This window comes from Meleagris gallopavo, chromosome 8 (genome assembly GCF_000146605.3).
Source record: "Meleagris gallopavo isolate NT-WF06-2002-E0010 breed Aviagen turkey brand Nicholas breeding stock chromosome 8, Turkey_5.1, whole genome shotgun sequence".
Taxonomy (NCBI): domain Eukaryota; kingdom Metazoa; phylum Chordata; class Aves; order Galliformes; family Phasianidae; genus Meleagris; species Meleagris gallopavo.
In genome coordinates, this window is record NC_015018.2 from 29,977,505 (window position 1) to 30,004,688 (window position 27,184).

The 27,184-nt window shown below is 39.9% G+C and overlaps 2 protein-coding genes across 3 annotated transcripts; one reads left to right on the forward strand and one right to left on the reverse strand.

Annotated features, from left to right (window-relative positions):
- Positions 1-458: 458 nt before the first annotated feature.
- Positions 459-14,058, forward strand: EDRF1 (erythroid differentiation regulatory factor 1). The gene is made up of 13 exons (XM_010714851.3): positions 459-735; positions 1,441-1,512; positions 1,623-1,773; positions 4,062-4,250; positions 5,240-5,440; positions 5,852-6,070; positions 7,001-7,224; positions 7,794-7,952; positions 8,216-8,365; positions 9,232-9,385; positions 9,647-9,762; positions 10,417-10,580; positions 13,249-14,058. The coding sequence occupies exons 1-13, from the start codon at positions 496-498 to the stop codon at positions 13,415-13,417; spliced, it is 2,208 nt and encodes a 735-aa protein (XP_010713153.1). The 5' UTR covers positions 459-495; the 3' UTR covers positions 13,418-14,058.
- A 2,998-nt stretch (positions 14,059-17,056) lies between these two features.
- On the reverse strand, positions 17,057-26,520 carry UROS (uroporphyrinogen III synthase). 2 transcript variants are annotated; one of them, XM_031554532.1, is made up of 9 exons: positions 26,502-26,520; positions 25,907-25,996; positions 25,602-25,685; positions 24,559-24,655; positions 23,188-23,262; positions 20,948-21,031; positions 20,200-20,285; positions 18,521-18,619; positions 17,057-17,849 (listed from the first exon to the last, which is right to left on the reverse strand). In XM_031554532.1, the coding sequence occupies exons 2-9, from the start codon at positions 25,967-25,969 to the stop codon at positions 17,703-17,705; spliced, it is 735 nt and encodes a 244-aa protein (XP_031410392.1). In that variant the 5' UTR covers positions 25,970-25,996; positions 26,502-26,520; the 3' UTR covers positions 17,057-17,702. The 2 variants fall into 2 exon arrangements, with proteins under 2 accessions (XP_031410392.1, XP_019473416.1); XM_019617871.2 differs by lacking the exon at positions 26,502-26,520 and adding an exon at positions 23,378-23,452.
- Between the last annotated feature and the right edge of the window lie 664 nt (positions 26,521-27,184).

Consider the following 27,184-nt stretch of genomic DNA (forward strand, 5'->3'; position numbering starts at 1 on the left):
AAAGGTACTTAAAATGGCACTCAAAGGGACAGGGTGGCCCTATTTCCTAATTCTTACCTTTGTCCTCTTCTGCTAAACAAGAGGCAAAGGCCCTGAAAGGGCTGTCTTCTAAAGCAAATTTTAGATTGGTGGAAGGCACAAGGGCAAGTCGCTTTCTAGAAGTTTGGAGAGGTTTATAATTCATCTGCATCTGTAAGGTGGGTAAAAACAAGTGTGGGTGAGCTTGACTGCCTGCTCTGTTAGCACATACAGTGGTTAGCTGGCCATCTCCTTTGACTTGTTTATTAAATATTGTTTAAACATTCCGTGCTCAGGCAAGGTGAGAATACAGGCCGTACTTGCAGATTATCAAATATCTATTTGTATGTACTGTTTACTCCTTATTCTAAGTGAAAGTATATTGCTGTTGCCTTTTAAAAGAGAATTTTTACATGGAAATACATCCGTGGTTTTTCTTTTTCCTTTTTTGAAAAGATTATTGCTTCAGCAAACTTCATGCTGTCAGAGCTCTTTCAGTTGGATGAGCCTAAAAAAGAGGACAATACAGACTTCCCTATAAACGGAAATTCTGATGAAAGTTATAGTGAAGAAGAGGAAGAAATGCCAGACAGCGATGAAAATGGTTCTTACAGTAACAGTTCTGATCCACCAGATGACAATAAAGCAGTGGCTATAATAAAATCTGTAGGAGAGTTATCAGTACCAGAAAAATACAAGTCTGTTCATCGAATACGTGTAAGTAAACTTATGGGTTTTTGTTTAAGGAATTTCTTGAAAGCTTCAATTGGTACTGCAAAATTCAGTTACTTGTTAGTTTTGTCATAAGCTGTCATCATGTGCTTTCTTTTCTTCAGTTGTGGCTTTTCATTTTTTGTTTTACTTCCTCTGCCTCATGCTTCAGTCAGCTTTTTCATTAGCTGTTCATAGAATTTGAGGTCCTCTACAAAAAAAAAAATCTGCTGTTGTGACACGAATAAACTGTGGCCACGTTTAAGAACTGTAGATGACCACAAACACAAACAGAAAAAAACCCAGCCCTAAACTATTGAACCCTTCAAAGGTGAAGTGCTGCTTTGACTAAATAGCTCTTGCATTGACTTGAATAGCTTTTGGATTGTGAGTCTGCACTGCAAACAGTCTGTGTGTGCTTTTGTAACTACTGTTATGGTGTAGAAACATCTGTTCTTCCTCCTCCTCTTTAAGCTTACTGAAACCATGCATAGATGCTAAATTAAATCCTGTAGTGATGACCAGGTATGAATTGCTGTCTGAAACAATAAAAAGAAATACCATGATGCTTTTCAATGTGGAGATCAATTGTTTTGTTATCAAGCTTTTTTTTTCTTGCAATCTTTTGTTTCTTATAGCCAAAGTACGAAATACTTTGAACTTTTCTTTCTTCTGTTTTTGTTATTTTTCCCTGCTGTGCCCTCAATCAAGCCTAGTTGTGCATTTCCTGTCTGCCATGGTGCTGAAGAACGTTGCAGGCTTGTGCTTAGCTACGTCCTGGAGGTGAGTTCCCTATCAAATAACTGTACAGTGAGTTCACTGTACAGTTCCTCATGTGTTGTGTATTTGTGGAGTATGGGTTCGAAAGTGAATTGAGGCAATTCTTCTTGCAGGGCTTGAAGTCTGTTGACAGCAGTGTTAAAAAAGAGAGTGACCTTCCTGCTGCTGACCCCAGCACACCAATCCCATTGAAATATGAGGATGAATCCACCAGTGGTGGTCCTGAGTGTCTGGAAAAACAGATGGCCTTATTTTTAGACAAAAGTAAGTTGTATTGTTGTGCAAATAAGACCTTTCCAGTACCAAGCAAACTGCTGCCACTTCATTTTGATTGACAAAACAGCGTATTTGTGTGCTGCTAATTATGCTGTTGTATAAGCAAGAGAAAATACAGAGCATAAAAACAAAATTGGAGGCCATAGTCTGTTCCTCTTTAAATATGAATGGTGTATTTGGGATATTTTGCATATCAGAGCATCTTTTCTTAGTAAACACATAATGCTACTGTGCCTTATTTAGTTCACATGATTTCCACAAGGGCTTAGTAGTTTGTGCTTTGGATGTAGTGTGAGGAGTGCTGTGAGTTGTTTGTGGGGGGTGTGTTGGGTTTGTTTTTGTGTGGGTTTTTTTTTAATTTGTTTAGTTTTGTAGTATCCTTTTTTGTGTGTGTATGATTTGGAAGCTTTGTGAAAGAGCTTTTCACTTCTGACAGATTTCCCCTCGTGTTTACTGCTGGATATTACATGTACAGGTGCATTACAGTTATAGGTCATGTATACCATAAAGTTAAACAGGATTTCAACGTTCATTTTTTCCTATAGCTCTACATCATGGAAGGAAGCAGGAAAGACAGGTGTTTTTACTATGTTTAGATATTTGAAGAAGAAGCTTCTGTCTACTTCATGTAGCTCTGGAATCATAAAAGGGAATAGGAAGGACTCCTATTCTGAAAGTAGAAGAGTTTTCTGCAAGGTGATGAGTCCTTTTTAGGACTTTACTTGTGCAAATGTCAGAAAGAAAATAGAGTATATTTTTGCAATTCCTCAATCTTTCCTATTTCCTCCTTTTCTCATTTATATCCTTAAATGAGCAAGATCAGTTTTGAGTTAAGCGTCAGAGCAATTAAATGATTGTCTTCCACTTCTATGATTCTCATGAATGTCAGCGAACTGGGATATAAATATATTTTCCTAGGTTTTTTTAATCAGATACTTGACCACATAATATACTGTCCCTATTAGAAAGCTGCACTGTGTTGAGCTCGCAGAAATTCTGCCCAGTACTGTTGATATGGAGTGTGTGATTTGTTTGTATGGAGATCTGCTGCAAAATTGTACTGAGGTCAGCTCAACAAGAACAGTGTGCTGATTTCAGCTGTAATGCAGCCATGCTCTGTCTTCTGCCTTTGCTCTTTGGAGCTGATGACACATTGCAGCTGCTTGCTTTTTTATTTAGAAGCATGAGTTTCTTGGAAAGTGTGGGAGATAAATATTGCACAGATCTCAAAAGAGACTTTACTTGATTTCTGGATCTGCACTGCAGTTCTTCCTTGAGATAGCAATGGTGATACTCATTTGGGTCATAATGATTGAACTCAACCTAGAGAAAAGTAACTCAAGCTTAAGGGAGAAATTTTAGTTTCCCAACTATGGTTTTTTGTGGTGTTTTTTGGTAATGCAGATTATGGAGTTTGTCTGGTGTATGCTTACGTACATATTGAAAAGAGAAGTAGTCCTTGAATTTTTAATTTGAAAAGAACCACTTCTGAATGCTATGTGCATGCAGTATATGAGTATTCTGTAGCTTTAATTTCTTTTATCTTGAAGGTGCAGTTTTTCTAGCACTCAATAAGGATTGTCAGTTTGCAAGTCAGGTCTTGTAGGTTCAGCTGTAAGCAAAAGCCTCGATTCTGTGTGCTTTCATAGTGTGTGCTGCTTATTCTGCTTCAACCCTCCTGGTCAGGACAACAAAATTCTGTCCTTTGGCATGAGAACTTCTAACGTGCTTGAATTCCCTAGCAGTGCTTTCTGCTTCCATAATCACTGCAGCATCGAAGGCAGAACCATGATCTTACGCTGATGGTTATCTTGGAACTGGTGTAGGAATTTCTTTGATTTTATTTGCAGGAATGATTAGATTCTCCAGTTCCTATAGTGCTGGACAATTCCTTAGTTTGAGGCAGTTAATACAGAAATAAAACAAATATCATAAGGATTTGGCAGAACTCATCACAAATCATGCCTGCTACCAAAAGGAGTAGGCTTGGTTGTTGCACTTGCATTTCAGAAGCTGTTGAGCATGTTGGAGTCTAGCTGCATCGGCACTGTACTCTTTGTATTCAGATACAAGGCATTCAGGTGAGATAAGTGGAAAGGTTCCAAATGTTGGGTCTATTTTGTAGATGAAAAACACAGTACTGTGCAAATTGGCAGAGTCTAGTGTGCAGAGCTGTAATGTGGCTATTTACATTCTGTCTGTCTGCTGAAGTTGGGTCAAACCTCTGGTGTATTTTATGGAAATGAGATTTACTGAGGAGGCTTTGTTTGTTACAGTGGGCTCATTTCAGAAGGATAAGCATTCCAGTCAGTCAGGAATGATTCCTGGATCGTGGCAATATAAAATGAAACTCCAGCTCATTCTGAAATCATCAAAGGCTTATTATGTCCTGTCTGATGCTGCTATGATTCTACAGAAATACGGGAGAGCGTTACGATACATCAAGCTGGCTTTACAGTGTCATGGTAAGTTAGTGGAGTTGTCACCTCTGTATTGACACATTTCACAACATCAAATACCTGTGTGCATGATTTACCTTAGTGGCATGCAGTGACAAATTTATATGCCTGTGTATTTAGTTAAACTAAGTGTCTAGCTCATCCTTCTGGAGAGAAGGAGGTGGTGAGAATAACTCACTCATCACCACTTGGGTAGAAGGCTCCTACCATTTTGATGTGGTGGGAGAACTTAGATCACAGACTTGAAATTTCTGAGCACTAAAGCTGGGAACATTCAGTCCTAGTGGCAACACAGAGGTAACCTTCTGTGTTCTTAGTATTGTCACTGCAAACAGATGCTGATTTTCTGGGGATACCTGGTGGCTCCCTTTTCATTTAAATGTTCACCCAAAGTATCAGCTGAATTAAATGCACCTCTAAAATGAGTTACATCCAAGGAAAGTGAGGGGAGTGGAGGCTGTTTAGGATATTAAGTAATCAGAAAATGGTGTACACTTAAAGCTTTAGTACTGTTTTTTGCTTCTGTTTTGTAGGAGGTGAGTTGGTGGGGTGGTAAAGCCGTTACAAAGCAAGAATGCTTGATCTCTCAAAATCTACACATACAAAGCATCAGTATGTGTAGATTTTCAGTCTTGGGAGGACTTAAATGTAAACTGCAATGCTTGAAAATTTGTTTATTTTAGACTGTATCTGACTCAAGTTAATCCTGAAATGCAGTTTTCCCTGGTTGAAGTTAGAAATCTGAGATGAGCATTTGTAATCAGTTGATGCACGTGTTTAAGAAAGTAGTCACTACTCCTAAGCCATCAGCTGTGTAGAGTAAGTGTGATTTTTAAAACAGGTTAGTTACTCTCAGAAGAGCACCTGTTGTCTGGATACAGGGGATAAATGTGGGAAGTAACATAAAACCAATGACGCTGTCAGTCTGTGTCAAAACTTAAGAATTGCAATTCTCTCCTTCCTTCTCCTTCACCTGTGGGATTCTTTTCTTTTAGATACTTACTGCTGTCTCTCTGCCAGCATGCTTCCTGAGGTGCTAGTGTTTCTTTGTCAGTGCTTAACGCTTTGTGGAGATATCCAATTAATGCTCGCTCAAAATGCCAACAACAGAGCAGCGTACCTTGAAGAATACAACTACCAGACAAAGGAAGATCAGGAAATACTGCACAGCCTTCATAGAGAATCCAGCTGCCAAGGTATGGCACAGCTATTAGGTAACTGTTGTAATTTGTCTGTGTGACAGACATAAGTCACTTTGCTGCGCTTCCTCCAATCCATGCAGCAGTATCAGTTCCAGAGGAGAGTTGGTTATGCCTCTTTCTGCTCTAATCAGAGAAAGCACCTTTTCTTATGAGAGACACAATAAGTTATTGAAATATTGTATGACATGCCTGAAATTGTAAATGAGCTGAAGGCATCAGTTGTGTCCTGGGTAGATCCTGCTTGTGTGTGAGAACTGTGGGATCGTTCCAATGAAGGCCTTATCCTTGGTCATCTTACTGGGTGACTTTCTCTGTACTGTCAGAGGCTTGGATTTACTTGGAAATGCTATTTGACATGGAGGCATTCTGGTTTTTTGTTGTGTTTTTTTTTTTTGTTTTGTTTAGTGTTTGCCTGGGCTACTGACTTGTCTACAGACTTGGAATGCCAACTTTCAGTCAGCTGCAAATGTTACGAAGCAGCTTATGAAATCTTACTTTTCAGTAACTTGAAGAAGCAAAATCCTGAGCAGCATATACAGGTGCTGAAGAGGATGGGTAATATCAGGAATGAAATTGGAGTATTTTACATGAATCAGGCTGCTGCTGTGCAGACTGAGAGAGTGGGTAAGCATTCTTGTTTTGCTTGTTACTGTATGCTGTTCCATTGACCAAGAAAAATGATTATGTTCACTAATTGTGAAGGAAGTCTTGACCATTTCTGAATGTTAAGATGACACTTAAATAACTTTGTAGTATCATTTTTAGAAAAATAGTGCAACTTTAATGTCCATTGTAAATAATCTACAGACTACTATGATTTATGCACTGTTTTAATTGAGCCTAAGCTGAATAGTGGAAACCACAGATGTGGAGAAATTTGTTTGAAGTGTGTTGAATGCCCTGGAAAGAAAGGGGGGGGGGGAAAGGCTGTTTTTCTAAACTTAGTGCTTTTCTTTTTTAAAAAGAAGACAATATCTTGTCTAGAAGCACTAGTTATTAAAGCTAAAACTAAGTTGATGCTGGTGGTTCAGTGTAAGCAGCCCCAGTCTCCTAAATACTTGCTGTGTTTGTCTGACTAATGGCTGAAGAATTATGGGTTAGATTTTTAGTTTGGTGGCTGTTCCTCATTTCCATGTTTTTGTAGGACTGCTATTGAGCCAGAATAGCAGCCTTAATGCTGAATTTTGCTTGTCTGTGAAAATCACTTTGTTTCATTTTCCAAGTTCAAAGAAGTAACTAATATCCTGAACACTGCCAGAAAGGGGGGAAAAGCTCTTATTAATTGTACTTCTAATTTCCTTCTTGGGTGTGCCGTGTTATCCCAGTTCTTTGATGTATGCTATGTACAATAGTACACTTCAGGTATTAACAGATTTTCATTTGTTTTGCTACAATTTTCCATGAATTTGGGTGTTCAGAGTATTTTACCACATGTAAATTCTAAAAAGGCATCTTTAGAAGTCTGAGGAAAAACTAGCACAACAAACAAACAAACATTTGTTTGGTGTCCTTGAAGAATTTGCATTAATGGAAAGCCTTGTGTTCTAACTTCAGTGAGTAAGAACGTATCAACAACAGAGCAGCAACTGTGGAAGAAAAGCTTCTCTTGCTTTGAAAAAGGCATTCAGAACTTTGAGTCAATTGATGATGCCACCAATGCTGCTCTCCTGCTGTGCAACACAGGAAGGCTCATGCGAATTTGTGCTCAAGCTCACTGTGCAGCTGAAGGTGACTTCAAAAGAGAATTTTCTCCAGAAGAGGCCCTTTATTATAATAAGGTAACACTACTTTCTACAATGGCCCATACCCTATTCTGTCTTTTGACACAAAATTTACATAAGCAGCTTAGAATCCTTTAAATAATGAAGGTGCTGGGATGGAGAAGTTGATTTATCTAGGTACAGCAGTTGGCAAGATTGATAAGGGACTGTGGAACTTCTGGCTTCGTGTTAGTTAAGTGTAATGGAAAGTATGGCATACCTGAATGCTTCCTTTTCAGTGTGTAAAAATAAGTAAAGTAGCAGGCACTGAACTTTTGCCCCAAGATAATGGTTTTCAATCATGTTCATTATGTAGAATAAAGCAAATGCTTAGAATCAGTGATTTCTTCTGTTAGTACATCTGGGGAATAAAAACTTACCTAGGGCCAGTGTGTCCTTTTGGAACTTTGTTTTATTCTGATGTGTAAGTCAAGACTAAAATTCTAATCAGAATGAGTATAAGAAAAATACTGGTGAAGGAGCAAAGGTATTTTGAAACGCTTCCTTTCAGCTCAAGTAAAAAGAAATGAATTTTAGTTGTTATGAATGTCTAGTTACTGCTCATATATATACTTTATAATCTGTAGGCTATTGACTACTATCTGAAAGCACTAAGATCTCTTGGCAAGAGAGAGATGCATCCAGCTGTTTGGGATTCTGTGAACTGGGAGCTGTCTACCACTTACTTCACTATGGCAACTCTACAGCAGGATTATGCTCCATTATCTAGGAAGGCTCAGGAACAGGTAATGGAGAGGATTTGTGGCATCTACTAAAATAAGCTGTTTTCTTGAAAAATGGACAGGCAAGCCAAGGTGATATTGGAATAGTTTATATAAAATCTTTGTAATCTAATGAAAGTTTAAAGTAGCTACTGCAAATCATAAAATGGTTGGTTATATAGAGATTTTTCAGTCTTGTATTGTAAAAACATGTTTAACCCTTCCAAGTCCACGTTAAGTGATTACTTTCAAACTGGAACACCACTGCATGGTTTTCTTCCTTGTAGATAGAGAAGGAAGTCAGTGAAGCCATGATGAAGTCTTTGAAGTACTGTGATGTTGATACAGTGTCTCCACGGCAGCCTCTCTGCCAGTATCGTGCTGCAACCATCCACCACAGACTTGCTTCAATGTACCACAGTTGCCTCAGAAACCAGGTGCTAACACAAACTGTTTGGTTTTTCTGTATAGGTTCCATGTTTAGTGTGTAATATTTGTAGAGGCTGAAATTTATCCTCTTAACTGTAGTTGGAATATGTTTATTTAAAGTGACTTAACTGGGAAATGTGAGCTGGCTTGTCAGTGTGAAGTGCAGTTACTTGTGCATGGAATAGTTCATTTGGAAGAGATCTTCAGAGGTCTAGTCCAACTGCCTGAGCACTTCAGGCCCAGGTGTAAGTTAAAGTGCAGCTGTTAAAGGCACTGTCCAAATGCCTCTTGAACACTGACATGCAAGGAGCATTGGCCACCTCTTTAGGAAGGCTTTTTTAGTGTTTGTCCACCTTCAAGATAAGGATTATTTTCCTAAAATCCATGGTGCAACTTTGTGTCATTCCTGTGCATCAGCCTTGTCCTTTACAGAGTGTTTTGGCTTTATGGTTCAGTCTGTTCTGAGTAGTTTCCCATACTCATATTGACGATAAATATTTTCAGTTTGATTTTGCTTCTAAGTGACTCTCCTGATACTTCTGCAAACATTCTATAAGGAGGCTATCTGCTAATGATTAATTAATGCTTGAGTGTAGACTTGCATGTTGCTTCTTGGGGTATGTTGGAGGGTGGTGGTTTCTGGTTCTACTTAACATGAATTTGTTAATATTATCGTTGAAGTTACTGTATATTCATAGCTAGGGTAGTGATGGATTCTGTGAGTGCGCTGGTTTGGTTTAGTTGAACCATTTTGAGGTGAGATGAAGAACCATTGTTTGAACCTCTTGGTTTTCCATAAGCTTTTTTTTCTAATGGATTCTTTCAAAACATATTAATTGTCTGGCATTTACTATGTACCCTGCTCTGAGACCAGGTTGGTGATGAGCATTTGAGGAAACAACATCGCATACTTGCTGATCTTCATTACAGTAAAGCAGTAAGACTCTTTCAGCTCTTGAAGGATGCACCCTGTGAACTCCTCCGTGTGCAATTGGAAAGAGTGGCATTTGCAGAATTCCAGATGGCAAGTAAGTCTGTCTTCCTACAATAGTCTTCTAAAATGCTGTTAACTGTTTCGTTTCCTTTCTAAATAAATTTATTTGAGTAGGAGTAACACACTTCTCAGAATGCAGTCCCCTTTGGAAGAAGAAAGGCATTTTTATCATAGTGTTCCTCAGTTGCCTGGGGTGTACACTTCATGTGAACTCTGAAATCATTGGGTGGAGATAAAAAGTGCAATCCAGAATGAGTTGTTAATAGTGTCCTTGATTATTTTTTTCCCCATTCAGGTCAGAACAGCAGTGCTGGGAAGTTAAAGACATTGTTTGGGGCCCTGGATATAATGGCTAAAACCAAGTGTGCGTTCCAGCTTATCAGAAAAGAGCTTGCAGCAGAGAGTGAGCAGGTAAATGAAAATCAAGTTATTTGATTGCTCCCACAAATCTTGTGCATTCATATAAAAGTGGTCAGTTAGCAATTAAGTTATGGCTTGTCTACTTCTCAGTCAACTTAGTTAAATTGAACAGAAGTGGAACCTCCTGCAATTCACTTCCAACCTTTCTGTGGAAGTGGATGGAAAAACTTCATCTAGAACTTGCCTTTCTCTGAGTGGTGTCAAAAGTTCCACCTCTTCCCCCAGCGCTTCAGAACTAGAAATTTCTCCAAGAATTGTCTTCCTTTTATTTTCTTTGTGCTCAGATCTTCTGTGTTCAGATCCTTTTTGTCCCTCTTTATTAAAAGAGGGACATTTGTATAATGCTGCTGAAATTCATAAAATTTCTAACAATTTGAGTGACAGGTTGACTATTCAAGTCTGTATTTTCCTGGTTTTTTTTATGATTAAATATTACAGTGCATAGATTTAACATAAGCACTTGTCATAACTTGTGTGCAGAGTGACTTACTGAGGCCTCATAACCATGAAGTCACAGTAATTGTGATGTTGGTGCCACTCCAGTAAAGAGTAAGCTAACCTGCTAAGTATGGTCATCTGACCTGAGTACCATTTTTCTAATTGTGGAGTCAAGTGACATGTTTTCCTGTGTTTTTCTTTTTGTAGATAAGCAAGGGTGAGAGTAATGCTGAGAGTATATCACCTAACGAGTCCTCCACTGCCCTTAACAAGGAAGAATTAATGAAACTGCTTAGTATTTTTGAGTCTAGAATGTCATTCCTTCTCCTCCAATCTATTAAATTGTTAACTTCAACAAAAAAGAAAACTGGGTAAGCTAAACCTTGATATGCATACATAAATGTGATTTGAATATGTAAGTCTGTACAAACTATGTACTCTTACGAGTGCAAGCTGGTGGTTTTTGGGTGCAATTGAGGGAGTGACCTTCACTTTGAGAAGTTTTTTCCTCTAATTTGCTGATAGGATTCCAGGACTGAGTGGACAAAATTGGACTGATTCTTTTCAAATAAGAAATAACTATTACAAGCTTATCTGAGAAGCACAATACAGTGCTCTGTGATAGCTAGCTTATCCTTCATAGAAGCTTATCCTTCATAGAATATACTTCCATGGGCATCAATTGAACAGAATGGCTTGACTATTGGCTGTTTTACTTGTCACTGTGCTGACTCTATTTATACACTAATTTAACATGTAATTGTTCACTATGGTAAGGGTCCTTTGTTTTATTGGCATCAGTCTTCATCTGTGGCAAGGCACTTGGAAGTTAGTGAGGGGGAAAACTGCTGTGTACTACTGGTGATTAGATCTATCTTGATAATAAAATGTACTAGTGGCAGCATAGGTAAGCACACACAGTTCTTCAGTATAAACACAGGCAGACTAGTAGTGCTGTAAGCAGAAGGATGTAAATGGGGAAGATACCTGTTGGCATTAGCTTTCTAATGGCTGATGGAGTGAGCTAAGAAGCAGTTTTCAGTCTTGCTACTGCTGTGATCTGCTGTGACAGTCTAATTCCTTATATTGCTGTTCTTTCAATTGGTTAAATCTGAACGTATTTATTGTTTTTAGGATCCAGAGAACACTTCCCTTTCCCTTCCCCCCTCCTCCCCTTAATAGCAGATATGGTGTTTGTGGAGGTTACAGTGGCATACAGTTGTTTTTTCTACTGTAACAAAGTTAATTTATGAAAATGAGGCATTAGAGAATTGTTGGAAGTTGTTAATTGTTTGTCACTTTGAAACAGTGCTGATGCTAACTGCTGTTTTGCTACAGGAAGTTGTGAAATGGAATAATCTTGCACAGTAAGTTGCTTGCTGGTAGGAGCCTGCTAAGTGGGAAGTGATGAGACTGAAAGAAAGCCTGTGTGCCTTTCTAGCAGTGGTTTAGGTACATTGTTAGGTGTGTTCACTTCCAGAAAAGCTTCCACAAGGTGGCAATCTGAATATGTAAAATGCAAAGGATTGAAGTACAGCTTGTATGTAACTATGCAGCTGCCCCAAGTAACTGACTCAGCTATTCTCATCATTTTATGGTCTGGCTAAGTGTTGTGCAACAATTGCTTCTCGTGGAGTCTCTCATGAATGAGGTTTCCTGCTGAAGATTTCATATAGGGAACAGATTATACTGAGGTGAAACGAGAGAGCTGCTGTAACATCTTAAACTTCTTTGAACAATGGTGGATTGAGGCTCAGCTTAGCACTGTCTTCTGCTTAACCTTTTGTTAAACCTTTCTGGTACCTTGTGTAAGTGGTGTGTGTGTGTGTGTCTCCTTAGTTCTGCTTTACAGAAAGAGAAAACGTCTGTCTTCTGTTTTAATAACAGGCAGACTGGAAAGGGAGGAAATGAGCACCCACAGATGCTCTTGCAGGGCCTTAGATGTGCTTTGGCAGAGAACAGAACATGTGGGAAAAACTGATGGTCGATAGTGAAACTTGCAGACTAGCAATAAAACTGAATGAAATCAGTTTTACCTTCCAGAAGTTAAATGCATAAGCGCAACTGAATTGGGCTGTGTAAATCAGAGGAAAAAGTAATTGAAATTAATACTTTGCTCTGGGAATTCTTGTAACTTATCCTGGAAATACTTTGCATTTCAGTGGCTTTTTATTGACTACCTGTTCTGTTTTATAATTAAATCTGATTTCTGCCAAATGTCGTAAATTTAATTTGCTTTACCTTTTTTTGTAACTCCCTGAGTATTCACAATTAACCTGACTGCTGCTTGCATGCACACTTGATTTAATTGTAATGCTAATAGTAGCATTTCTTTTTCTTTTTTTTCTGATTCAAGTCATTTATTTATTAGTCTTGGATGTTAAATGGAGAGTGGCAATGCTGAAGTAGTAGGCCAGCTTTTCTTTGATAAGTTATTTTCAGTCAAACGGAGAAAATCGATGGGACATTAAACTGCAGACTGGCAAAAAGCTCTTCTGTGGAAAGCTATTGGCATGGAAAAGTCTCTAAAATACAGAAATAAGTTCCAGACACTTACATTAAGAAAAGGATGGTAAAGTCATGGATTTTAGATTTGAACAGGAAAATGTCCATAGTGGGTAAGCAGGGCTGGGCTGTGGCAAATGCAGCAGCAGGCAACTGCCCAGGAGCAAATGGCATCTGAAGGATAGTCAGGTGTCCGTTGGCTTTTAGCCAGATCAGATGAGACAAACTCTGACAAAAGTACAGGGATTTGGCACACTGACACTGACTGGAGGGTTTACAGTGTGAAGTTAATAAAATGGCCAGACTGGAGTTGAAGACATTTGGAACTCCTTATCCTTCCTGCAGTATGAGCAGAGGCTCTGGCTGCAATGCTGTGAAATGCCAGGAAATGAGAGCTAAAGAAGTAAGACTTCACATAGCTGATGCTTTGATTTGTTGTTTCAAAGAAATAATAATTATTTGATAATTGTTTTGATAATTTGTAGAATAAAATATTGTGGTCAGGTTAACAGCTTTTATTTGTTTTCTTTTTAGGGGGGTTAATGAAGAAGAAGTCACTCTTAAAACAAACAAGCAAGTTTACTCTCTTCTGTTGCGTGCAACTGCTAACAAAAGTATGACCCTGCTAGAGAGAATAGAGGTAATCTTAAACCTGCTGGAGCAGCTGTCTCAGAATAGTGAAGCCAGTAGTGGTGGAATTTAGTGACTTCAGTGCTGCAAAAGAGCAGAAACAGTGCCTTGTGAATGCATGGGATCAGTGGTATTTTTTTCCCATGTGGTATTTGGATTTATCAAAGGTGATAAGCATATACTGCCTGCGTGGTTAACACAGGACACCTGGGAAAGAGTAGGAATTCCCTGTGAACCTGTGATAACTCTGGCGTGGTTTGGTTATTAGCGTTTCTTTGTTTGAAATGCAAAGTTGGGGTTCTGGATACAAACTGAACTTTTTTTTTATCTTGGAGAAAAGCACAATTTTTCTCTTAAAGGTAATGGGCTTTGCAGCAATGCAGACATTTTGCGTAGAAATACAAGCTCACAGTTGCTCTGTTTGATATTTAATGAGAAACTTCGTAAGCAAAGCTTTATTGGAGTACTTTAACATGAAACAAAATGGTGCAAGGAGATTTCTGTTGGATGCGTGGATACATTTCTCTCATTACAGTCACTTTTCTGCACAAAACGTGTGCCTTCCTTGCGTTGGTGCAAGGTTCTTGCATTTGCCATTGCTGGTATTTCGTTTGCGACAGGAGGTGAATGATCTTAGGTGTGTTGGAATTGATCCAGAATAGACTTGAAACTGTGAATAAAAGCATATTTTTAAATAAATATTTATTAAATAAACCTATGAATTGTACTGCATTGTTTGTTATGCTTCTATCAGTGAGGTAAACTGTTCAGCAGAACCATTTGAAAAGCACTGGGAGTTAGAAAAACATAAATGCTGCATTTTTTTCCTCTTATAAATGAGAAGTATAGCTGATAGGAGGTGGTAGAAATTGTGTGTAATTGTCATTTAAACATTTTTTGTGTGTGTGTGTGTGTAAGCCCCCTAAAACTCAGACATAAACTGAATTAAATACTTAAGCTGTTTGGAGGCAGTGATTCTTAATGGCAGTGTCATATGCAAAATAAGGGTTTTGGTGGCTTTTGTATGGGGTGTGTTGTTTTTACCCAGGGGAAAAAAGTTTACAGAAACCTTTAGCCTAACAATATTGATGTGGTTTTACATTTGTATCTTTGAGTCTGTTTTCAGGAGAAAGCTGAGCTTTCAGATGAAGCACAAAGCCTGAAAGAAGAAATATGCCTTGTGAAGGGGTGAAAAATGAGAGGCTTAGTGTGTGTCTCATTTCTGCAGCTTCTGCTTTTGAATGAGTGAGTTGTATGAAATGGCACAGTAGGTGCTTGGGTTCTGGTGTCTTTCCCTGCTTTTCACCTGGGACCTGACTACATCTACCACCCCTTATGCTGTCCTCGCTTCTCCTGAGCTGAAAGCTGCAGGGAATTGAACAGCAGGTTTCTAAAGCAAGGTAAAAAAGCACTGTGCTTGAAATTGATATTGTCAGGAAATTTGGCAGTGGTGGAGGGGTGTGAGAAGTGTGTTCATGACAATCTTTTCTTCAGAGCTGAGGGGTAACTAAGCAAGACTGCTGAGGTCAGTGACTCTTGGGGGCAGAGAGCAGAAGGATATGGTTTCGGCCAAAAGATTTCCTATGGAGCTGGCCTTGGCAGGTTCCTGCTGCTAAGGGGAAGTCCTGCTGAAACCCTCTGATTGGATCTGATAAAGCAGGCTATCTCAGTGCAATTTTCACTTCCAGAGGACAAGTCTAAAAGGTCTGTCCCAGAGAACAGTGTAAGACTAGAATGCAATCTCTGGTTCTCCTGCAACTGAGACAGGTGATGACGTGGGCTGTGTTTAATTGGCATTGCACCACACAGATCCATGCCCAAATTCATGCTTTCTCCAGAGCACCATTTACACATTCCTGCATCCTGCTGATTTCAGAACTCACCAAATGTGTGCTTCTCTTCTGTGGGCTTTAAGTATTTGACACTGTGATTATCAGCCAGTCTAAGAACATGGCTGCAGAGTAAACCCTGCAACTCTTACCGTGTGAAGTCTGTTACTGTGATTTGGGGAGAAGCTTTGTGAGCTCTTCTAGCTTTCCTGTAACAAAACAGAACTAAAGAATTTCAGCAAGGCACATGGATCAGGTCTGCAATCTGTGCCAAATGACTAATAAAAGTCAAGCCTTCTCTTTTTTAAGAATGCTACAGTGGTTGGATAAGACAGCAGGACATTTCCTGCTTCTTGATACTACAGGCAGACTTGAAATGCAAAGCCAGCAGCTGGGAGAGCAGTTTGTTCCTTAGATGAACACTTGTCTGCAGGGAACAGTTTTGTGTGGTGCTCTAGGGACAAGCTGGTAACTAAGGGCCCATTGCAAAGAATATTATCTAGGCCTTCCAAAAAAGATGAATTCCTAAGCTCCAAACAGGGGAGAGCTCAGGGACATGTGAGCTCTGAGGGAAGAATTGTTTCAGCTGTGAAAGTGTTCCTTGGATAAAACTGAGCCAGGCCTGTGCATCAGCTGGTCTGACTGGAAAGGAATAAAAAGCCACTCCATTGCTGCAACTCTATTCCCTTTTTTCTCTTTAATGAAATATATTACTAAGTGCTGCATGGTGAACCAAGCTCTAGTACTCATTTTCTGTTTGTTAACACATGATGAATCCAAAATCCAGCCATGTCACCTGAGTCACACAGCAGTTTGCACTGCCTCTGTGTCCCATTAAGTGTGCTAAGTACGTATTACATGGAGCTGATGGAAGCTGATATTTCTGTAGGTGTTTCCACAAGAAACTGGGCCTGAACTGAGGAATTAAACAAATAATTAGATGTGACTTAGGATAACAAAAGAATTTGCCATGTAACATGTAGGAACACAAGCTCATGTGGATGCCTTCAGCTTCCAGTCCTTGCTCTCTCCTCTGACAGACCACATCTCCCCTTCTTCCCCTGCCCCTAGGCACTAGCTCACGCAGATCTTCCCTTTCAGCTGTGAGAGGTCCTTTAGAGGACTTGAACTGACTTCCAAGTCCTCAATCTGCTGTGGATTTATTTCTGAATGCAGAGATGAGCAGTACTGCACACTTTTGTAATGACACTGCTCAGCTGTATCTGAATGTTCAACAGCTTAACTAAAATTGTCCTTAAGGGGGGCGTGGGGGGAGGGAAAATAGTGGTAGAGATGGTCAGCAACAGCTTCTTACTCATTCTCCTCTTCTTGGGGGCATGTCCATGCAGAGTCCTGCAGCTACATCCAGTTTCCATAGCGATTCTAATATCCTTCAGGAGGCTCTTTTTTAATGATGAAATATTCCTCCCACTGCTTAACAGTATCTTCCAGCAATTAGTAGGCTTCTGAGATCCTATTTCATCTCAAGAAACAGAACTGCTCCATAAAGCACAATGCTTGTGTTACTGTGCCTGATCTGACTGATGAATCCTTATATACAACTTGGAGTTATTTCTGTTTATATTAACATAATTGGGTTCAGTTTAACTCTTATCCTAGGTACAAAGCTGCTTACCTAATTGGAAATTCTGGTCATACGCTCAGAATTAAGCTAATAGAAACTTACAGCAAAGGAGGGTTTCTCTGTTATTCCATGAACCTTAGTGCTACACTAACAACGTGAGTGACTTTCATAAGGATTATAACTGAGTGTATTATGATTTAAATCTTCTATGAATTTCACAGCATTGAAGGTAGCATGAGTGCTAAATAGGATTACTTCTTTAATTGTTTATCTGTGAAAGTATAAACCACATTCAAACAGACAACTCTAACACCATTATTAATAAGCCAGTTTATTTCTCTGTTTACAAATCCTTCTTTACAGAAATAGAAATGAAAACCTATTTTTTAAGACTCCATAGTGCAAGGATGTGTCAATAACTGACCTCCTGTTAGCTTCACTCAGTGCAACAGTACAAGAATTATCCTACTCCACTGAGAATCTACAATCATCCTCTTAATATAAACATTTCAGAAGGAGAACAATGAATGAGCTTTGCAACAGAAAATACTTCAACATAAGTACGATCTTCTTTTACAACAGAAGATGTGCATGGAAAAACTGACCACACAGAGATGTGGAAACCTCACCCTGTGCACTAGGAGATACCTGAGGTGAACATGGAACACAAAATGTCAATATATTACTCTGATGCAGTGTAGCCTCTCAGTTTGTTTCCTGGGAGTGCACAGGTAGTATATTTACACTGCACACATCAGAAAAAGGGGCTTCAGGACATGCTAGACAAATTCTAGATTTCTGAGATCCATGTTAGCAGCTCCCACAAGCTACTGCCAGGACAGCATTGTGTATTCCCAGACAATACTTCATTGAAGGACAACAAGTCTGCAAAATGAAAAAGCCTTCTATAGAGAACCACTCAGCCTCAAACACGTGCTGTGCTCTCACTCAGATAAAATGCAGTTCTGTGGGCGAAGTGCTTTTTGGATCCCAGCAGCGAGGTCTTGAGGAGTGGGACTCTCTGCAGTGCAGCTTACTGGGATTCCTGCTGCTTCCATGGCTTCAGCAGTTGTTGGACCGATAGCAGCAAACTGCAATGACATTGTTTACAGCTGGAATTAGTGTGAGCAGGCACGGGCTCCGCTCTTATTAGTTACTTTCTTGGCTAACGCTGTCAGAAATCAGTTTGTTGTACCACTTTGCACTGAAGACCTTCAGCAGTACAAGTCAGCTACCAGCTGGGCTGTTTAGAAAGTACCTAGGAAAGATTTCTCCCACCCTTATAAACTTTTGAAGCTTTACCTTCCCTGTACCAAAATCAGCCTTTTTCCCTGCTAGACCTCAATTGGAAGACCAACAGCTGCACCAGCTCAGTGAATTTGAATTCAAATAATGAGTTGCAAATCTTAATGTTCTTCTTCCCCATCACAGGGGAAATCATGATTTCTTATGCAAATAGAAGATTCAGAAATCCTCTACAAGACATTTTTATTCCTCTTTATGTTGCAACGAAAAGCATGGTTATATATTCATAATTATGAATGATGTTAGAACCTCCATTATTTGTTTCTCAAATCAAGACTGCAGAACTTTGCAGTGAATACTGCCTAACATATTTTGTTCAGAGAAAGAAGCACAAAGAGCCTGGTATTCTCCACAAGAAAATGAAGGTTTGGAAAGGGTACAACAGCTTTCCTCTTCCTTGGTCTCCCAACCTAGGCTTACTCCCTATTGCATTTCACCATTTTAAAAGAGCAGATACCTTTATTTGGTTGGCAGAATCACCAGAAAGCTTCTGAATGTGCTGGAGGCAAAACTTGACACCAGATGGACTGAAGAACACGATGCTGGCTGGAATTCCCTGTGCGAAAGTAAGCAGAGGTTGGCAGAGCTTTCTCAGTTCCAGCAGTGCATCAGTTCTTTCACAGCAACCCCTTTAAATGTCTCTATATGGACACAAAGTGGGTTTTTTTTAATGAGAAACAGATGCTAAGCCAACAGAGGCTCTCTGTGGTGCAGTCTGCCAAACCTCCACACAACGCGGAAATTCAGGTGTGGCTTTAACCAAACACTTTGTCCCATGCCTACTCGGTGATAAACGTACTGCAATTTTTCTCATTTCCCTGTTTAGCAAGGAAACTCAGCAAGTTATTTCGCTAAATCCATTCCCACCTACGCCTGTTCTGGCCATGTTCAGTTTCCCAGCTCATATGGTTTTACCCTAAGTTCTGCCCACCCAGAGATGCTGGGACAAAGATGAGGCGATGCCTGACAGCTGCAGATCACAGAGAGGGCTTTCTCTCCCCCAAGAAGGCCTTAAGAGAGCCAAAAGAAAATTCTGCAAGATCCGAACCCAAAGCACGTGCCTTCTTTATCATGATTTTCTGTTTGAGCAGAAAAATACCCTGCATGAGATGTACCCAAAGCACATCTGCTGTTGTGTTACTGTGCATGACTTGGAAGCTGCCCTGAGCCCCTGGAAAGCAGAATGATGGTTTAGCACAGCGCTGCTCGCTGTCTCACAGTGTGCTGAAACACTTGTGTTTTTTTGTATCAGCTCTCCATACACAAAATAGATAACCTCAGTCATCAGCTAGGAACAACTAAAAAGCCCACGAGAAACAGATTTAATAGCTTCACACTGAAACCAGTGAATCTAATTGTGGCAAGTAAGGAGTTCCTCAAAAAGAACTCAGAATGGGGATGTATCCTCCCTGGAAGCACTCAAGGCCAGGCTGGATGGGCTGCGAGCAACCTGGGCTAGAGGGAGGTGTCCCTGTCTATAGCAGGGGTTGGAAACACGCCATCTTAAACGTCCTCTGCAGCCCAAGCCATCCTATGATTCTATGAAAATGCCCACTACCATGCCAGAGCCTTTTAGGACCTCCTGAAAATTAATTTTAAAATCAAGGTATAATTTAACAAGGCATTAATGCATAGATTTTAAATAGATGTGCAATATGCTCAGGCAAGCCAAACTATCCCAAGAAAGAAAGGCTACATTTTGAACACAATTAAGCACAGATAGAGTGGAAAATTCAGAAAGTCAACCTGGACAAAATAAAAACAATTACTGCTAGCTTCAGATCTTTCACTATGCACTGCTCCTTGCCTAATAAAGTTTAACAGATACATTTGTTAGATTTTTTTGCCTTTGTGTACCTCAATACATATGTCACTTGGAATTCAAAACACTTAAAATTAGATTTATATTCATAAACTGGATAATCAGAGGAGGAACACTGAGACTACAGAGGGCAGAAAACTACTGGATTCTGATTCATAAGATACAGCAAAGTTGTCCAGAGACATTACAATAACAGCAATAATTAAGAAATAAAGCTGTTTAATAAATATCCTTTGGAAGGGAAGGGAAAGGTGTATTTTGTTAGGTTACATCACAGACCTCAAAAATTCTGAAATTCCAATTTGACCCAATACCTGCTGTGAGAAATAGCTGCTCAGTGACTGCTGGAGATGCTCGTGTTGGGCAGTCTGGTACACAGTCAGGCTCTCCAGCGGTATGCCTGGGATCACAAGAGGCATTCGGAATCAAACAGGATATCATTGATTACTATTATTTCAGGAAAATGTTCTTACTGTACCACTTGCACTTTAAAAGTACTATTTCAGGTTAAAAAGATACTGTGAAAAAGGACATGAGGGATTCATACGTCTTTCTATGCGTATTATACAAGATCTAATAGAACTTTTATAACTGGAGGACCTTGAAGCACACCAGGACAACTGTCATGTCTCACAGCACATCTGTGATTAATTTCTCTTCCTTCTCAAGGATGACAACAAAGGTGATGAACAAAAGCAAGTAACCTTGCTCGAGCTGCACTACACCAAGTCCTGGAGCTGTGAGCAGCATCCCAACCTCAAAGATTGCCCAAGGAGGCTGTGGATGCCCCATCCCTGGAGGAATTCAAGGCCAGGCTGGATGTGGCTCTGGGCAGCCTGCTCTGCTGGTTGGTGACCTGCACATAGCAGAGGGGTTGAAACTGGATAACCTTTGAGGTCCTTTTCAACCCAGGCCATTCTATGATTCTATGAAAGGCTGCACTCCCATCCTCCAATCGACATCACAGAAAATTCCATTCTCATTCAAATTTGGTTCAAAGCGGTTGGGTACAAATTGTCTCCTAACAGACCGAGTGCTATGAGGCTCAAAGAGAAGTTCAACCTTTTTCTTTAAGCGCTGTAGGAAGTACTTCTCTTTTCAGGGCTCCGCAAGGAAAAAGAAGAGATGATGAATGAGGTTTCTCTCCTGTAAATACACAAACAAAAGCTTGTCATTAACTTCTTTTTTAATAAAGATGCATTTAATCCACTTTAAAGGTATCAAATGTTGAACGCTGCTGCAAGTGCTGCATGCTTCTCCCCCAGCACAGCCCTAAGGTAACTGAAAGCACTCACAAGGCAACTGCATCCCCAATTCAGAGGGTAGAGCTACTCAACATGTAAATTAAAAAATATTCCATAACTAATACGAATGCATCGACTAAAAGGATCTCATGAAAGATAAACTGCATTTTTATTCCCCGTGCCGCCCTACAAAGGAAAACAAGGACTGTGCAAGTTCTCTCTTCCTTCTCAGAAACACAATCTTCCTCGATTTTTTATACATAAAACTTCAGGCCCACTCTGTACACAACAGCTCTCTCTAAGGGAAAGAACTTTCAGGCAGACAGAGAAGAGGACAGAAATACTCTGCTGGAAGCTTCAGGCTATCTACAGGTGTGTTTTCTTGCTTGCCCAAGGAAAAATGGTTCCAATTCCAAGGCTGGAAGACTGGAAGTGGGTGTCCACACATCCTCGTTTCCTTTCAAAAGGAACTGGCTTCCAACCTCAGTTGCTGTTACACTGCCTGCATGTGAATGCTCCTTGCCCATCTGGGAAGAAGGACCTTTCTGGTTTGTGACCTCAGCTTTTAAGCAGTACCAAAGGCAACAAACACCATTATCTGTTCTTAGACAACAGCTTTTTGCAGCTACTGCCTCTTGTAAAGTCAGATGCTCATATGGTGACTGCTTTAAGTGTATTATCTTAAAGTATTTAATGCTCATTATATTAAGATATTTAATATAAAGGCTGTTCTGATAAGAAACGAATGAAACTGAAAATATACTTCAATGTAAACTGAAACCCATATTATCAGTAATCCTTCATCACTAAATACAGCCAGTTCAGATGTTTTTGGACAGGAACTTAACGGCACACATCTTGTGCAGTTTGCCTTTTCTACAAATAAGGGAAATACAGAGAAAATGTTAAGAACAAAAGAAGAAAAGCAAAGAGAAGAACAGCAAAGACAAAATGGGAAGACCTTACTTGGAGTCAACACATATTAGCAATTGGCACAAATATTACTGCAATAAATCTAAAATTACTTGCCTTGTAAAGAGACTCAATGTGGCTGCTTAATTAGGAGTAAATTCCTTTATTTTAATTCCACTTAAGGTATTATTAAAGCACCTGAGTAACAAAAGGATTATCACCGCTGCAGATTTTATTTTTATTCTGACAACGAATTCTAGTGATAGAAAAATTTAGAGCTGTTCCTTTCATTTGCCTATCATGTTAAAATAAATAATAAAAAAAAAAAGACAGAGGTTCTTACAAACCACTTGATAAAGGGTGAGAGCATCAACAGGCAGCCTCCAATAAATCACCCAGTATGATTACATCTATCAACAAGCAGTCTCCAATGATTGAAATGTGCTGGATGGTTATTAAAACTGAAGGGTATTCAAAGGCAGTCATTCTCACAAGGATAATGGCAGTGCTACAGCTCTGTGTTAATTTAAATAGCCTGCTGGTGTTCTGGTATGAAACTGCCCTCGGTGTAACATATTCTATGGAGAAGGCTGTAAAACATACAATTTTCTTCCCCACTGGTGGCTATAAGAAGCTGCTGCTGCTTCCAAACCATCTCTTTGTGTACAGAAAAACAGAATCCTCTGAAACCACGTGTTGGTGCTGAGGAAAGGAGTTCCCCTCATCCACTCTGAATTATGTGCTGTGAGACATCCCCAGCACCAGCTGCTCTGCCAGGACATCCCATGCTCACTGACAATCTGCACGCTCACAAACAGAACCATCTCCACGTTACGACCGAGCAGCAATTTCAGATCATTACAGCTCTAACCTTTAATTAAGAAAAAACCCAACACCATTTGTCTGCTGGGTCATTTAGTATCCAACTGCAGAGTCTAAGATGTCAGGCGAATTAATACCCTGGATAGGAATTTCAGAATGTTGTTTATGGCCTTTTAGAGCTATTCTGGTATTCCCAGAATCTGAATCCAGAGATATAAGATGACACAGACCACACATACTGCTCTGTTCCAGCATACACTCGACTGTATATACAAGAAATAAGGTACATGAGCTTAATGTAAGTAGAAGATTTCAGATACTTACTTGAACAAATATATTCAGCCAATTTTTCAGCATTTCCACTCTTTTCTCCTTGTGGAGAAAGGCCAATTTCTTCCACTATAAGCAAAGACAGTAAGAAAACTCCACTGAATTCAAGAAGAACAACTCAGAATCACAGAAACATGAGCTGAAATTGGAGTCCCAACTTGATCCATCTTAATCTGCAGCTTACCAAGAGAAGCTGTAGCCTTTCCTACCACGTATGTTGGTTTGGTATTCCACTGTTGTTTAAGAGATTTTGACCATGCTGTAAAACATTAAATTAAGTTTAAGCACGTGGCAACAAAATATGAATGCTAAATGAGTATTTGGACTTCTGTGCAAATCTACGGATACAGCAAATGCCAACAACTAATACACTAACACACATTTCAGCAAATCTGGATTCACAGAACGAATTTTTAATGTATTTTTCATCGTGTAAATAGCAGCCAAAAACATATGTTCAAAAGCTTGATTTGAGTAAATAGATCTCAGCTGCTTTTGTTAAATAGTGTTCTTAATGCATGCTTCACCTTATGTCACATCGTATGCAGCTTGCGTTCATTTCTACGTTGGCATTAATTTAGAAGTTTAAATGGCAGCAAAGCTTCTAGGGAAGAAGAGTACACTGCAAAGATCTCAACACACAAAGTGGGAAATTTCATATAGAGCATTTCAACCAGCAGGATTACAATCAGAGGCTCAGATAAAGAACAAAGAAAATCTGAGATCATCAATAAGGGGGTAAAATCTATTGGTGCTCACTTCAGTACTCTATAAAGAAACTCACATGGGAGAAAAGTAGATCTGACTGTATGTTAAACATACATGCATTAAATAAGTTCTCAGCTCTGAAGAACTCAAGAGCTGTGAGGTGCTGGAGCAGCTGCCCAGAGAGGCTGTGGATGCCCCGTCCATCCCTGGAGGTGTTCAAGGCCAGGTTGGATGGGGCCCTGGGCAGCCTGGTATTAAATGGGGAGGTTGGTGGCCATGCATGCAGCAGGGGGGTTGGAGCTTGATGATGCTTGAGGTCCCCTCCAACCCAATCTATTCTGTGATTCTATGATTCTACTCTATGATTCTTAGCATCAGCAAATGTAACCACAACTGACTGCAGAAAGAAACCCATGCTGATTGGTAATTGGCACCAAGAGCTTCTTCCTTTCATTTCTAAGAACAGCATAAAGCACAGAAAAGCCAGACCCTTGGAAGCTCCATTCAGCACAAGACCTTTATGATGTCAAAAGAGGTAGAATAATTTTTTTTTTTTTTTAAAGGCATTCTCCAAACACTGCTGATGAGTGAAATAAAAAAAACAAACTTCAGAAAACACCAAAAGAGAAAAACCAAGGAATATGAATGGGCACTTACCTTCATTTTTACTCTTCTCTCTTAAACATATCTTGATGGCTTCTAATGCTCTTGGACTGGTAAAAACGAGGCCCCCGTAACGCTCTGGATGAGAAAGCTGCTTGGAAATAGGAAATGTAGGAAGCACATTAAGAATCGAGCAAATACGTTAAAGAAATAAGTCAGTCAATTCCTTGTAACCTTGTGAACAACAAAACAGCCAACAGATAACAGAAACGGGCAATTATTTACTCCTATCAGCAGCCAGATGGTTTATAAGAGGAATGTATAATAACTACTGGATATTTTCCTGTGTGATATTAATGCTGAAACTCTGCAGGAATAGGTAAGGCTTCCTGTCACTGCCGCGAGCTGAGGGATGGATGAATGACATATGTGATAGTCCATACTCACACAGGAAAAAACAAGTGCCATTTCAAGCAGTAACACAGAGGATTGCTTGCTGCTTGTCCCCTACCTGATCAGAAAACAGGTAGGACCACAAACTTGCTCTAAAAGACTGGTTAAAAAACCCCCCACGAGTGTTCCCACATCAATTGTAAATGCTGTGATACACTGCAAGACCTACTAAAGAGAAATGCTGCTGGAGATGGGCACTCGAGGTAGGCTCCCTCACAAAAGCTTTCCAGCCTTTCCAGCACAGGAGAACTAAATCAACAGCTGAAGAAAGAATGGGAACAGCCATTAAACAACTTGACCCTAAGAGATGAGGTACATGACTTTGGTGCAATGGAAGGGTGAACTTCAGGTAAGCTGTAGCTGGTATAGCTGGTACAACAGTCCTCTTTTCTTTTGCTACAATGCCTGTGACTACTGCTTGTAAGCTTTATTGTCCTGTCTAACCACCCTATGTCTTTAGGGAGTACAGACAGCATCCTTTTCATCGTGTATAACATCACAGGACAGACTTCTGTTTGTGGGAAAACAACACGAGGTTCTAAAAAGGGCAGCAGTATTATTAACTCAGAGTAAGACACCGCACCTTGGCAATCATGGCCTAAACTCTGCTGAAAATAAGGCAACTGGACTCCCTCCAAACTTACCTTTTCAAACAAGTCTTCAAGAGATACAAATTCAAATGACAAAACTGGAATCAAAGTTGCTTCAAATCCACACAATCCTAATTCCTATGGGAAGAAAAAAAATCACAATTCTTGAAATACACTTCCAGCAGTTTTTGTTTCAAAGAAATGACGAGGTCAGTGCAAGTACATTTTTCCTCAGCTAAAATACAAAGGCATCTTAATCATTAGTGAATCTGGTTAGGTTCACCTATCTTGCTGAACAGAACTATACTGTTATTTAATAGCAAAATGACACAACCATTTACTTTTTCAAGTTTACTCACTTTCACATATGGATCTGGTCCCGACTCTTTGTCTTTGGGGTCCTTCAATAACAGAACCTTCATCGTTTATCAAATAATTGCAGAAGAACTCTGAAATACAATAAAAGAATTTATCTAAATTAGATCTAGAAGCCTTTTTGCTGAGCAGTGCCTTTAATGGCTCAGCCCGAGCTGGAGCAGGGCTCCCTGTGCAACGAGCAAGCAGCTAACGCACGTTCTCTGGGAATGAATACCCACCCTGATAAGAGCAGCAAATAACATGCTGGCTTCAGATAATGCTGCTTAAGGGAGAAGCTACAAGGAAAGTCATCAAGGAGAACGCTGCAGAAGGAGGAACAACCCCTACAAAGCAGTCATGTTCAGCAATACAACATGTAATATGCCTCTGGCTGTAACAGCTTTATCCCACTCTGCTCTACCCTGCTCTGGGCCAGGCTCTCACCTGTTGCCCATACACAGAAGGGAAGGTTCTCCATTCCTTAAATGCTGACTGGTGCTGAATTCAATGACTGATTCCAACGCTTGGGCAAATGCAACAAGCAGCAAAGCAAACAAATAGCTGAACACAATCAGAAATCTCTAATTGCACACTGACCCTAATTACTCACGTGTTCCTTTCTGATATTTACACACCAGCCAATTAACTGTAACAAGAACAAAAACGAGTACTCAAATGTATGGAATGCACCAAATGCATTGAAATCCTCAAAGTTTCATTGAAGATCAAAAGACTGTTTGGGCAAATGTTTGTCATCACAACATTTTTAAACGTTTTTCTCCAAAGAGAAAAGGCAGCTTTGGACCAAAGCAGGCCCAGGCACCGGCACCAAGTGTGTTACTGAGGAACACCTACGGCTGTCCAACACAACTCCTTACCAACATCAGCTTCCCCAACGAGCACTTCTACCGAATCATTAATAGAAAGCACACAAGACATGTGGCAGCTTCAGTAACTGATGGGTATTCTGAAGCACTAGCACTATGGGAACATATTTTAGATGTATTTAATCAAGAGAGGAATGCAAAAACTTCTGAAGAACCAGAAGATGTTTCCATATAGTACAGTGAATGGTCTGAGCAGAGTCCAGCGGTGCTCAGTTCACATCTGCAAATGAGACTGTGGAAATGAATAACCTGAATTCAGTTTTACACTGCCAAGTTTATAGGACGATGTTGGCCTCCCACTTTTGGCTCACTAAACAAACACATTGTTTGCATGCATGCCAATAACTGCTCTGTGATGATTGCTCTTCAGCTGTTAAGAGAATACCATTTAGA

Coding starts and splice junctions, on each gene's coding strand:
- EDRF1 (XM_010714851.3), top strand. CDS start 496: ATGCTGTCAGAGCTCTTTCAGTTGGATGAGCCTAAAAAAGAGGACAAT. Junction 1,774..4,061: donor GGCCTTATTTTTAGACAAAA/GTAAGTTGTATT, acceptor TGTTTGTTACAG/TGGGCTCATTTCAGAAGGAT. Junction 9,386..9,646: donor TGCAGAATTCCAGATGGCAA/GTAAGTCTGTCT, acceptor TTCCCCATTCAG/GTCAGAACAGCAGTGCTGGG.
- UROS (XM_019617871.2), bottom strand. CDS start 25,969: ATGAAGGTTCTGTTATTGAAGGACCCCAAAGACAAAGAGTCGGGACCA. Junction 23,453..24,558: donor AGAGAAGAGTAAAAATGAAG/GTAAGTGCCCAT, acceptor AATGTTTTACAG/CATGGTCAAAATCTCTTAAA. Junction 21,032..23,187: donor GGCTGAATATATTTGTTCAA/GTAAGTATCTGA, acceptor GTGTATTTACAG/GAGAGAAACCTCATTCATCA.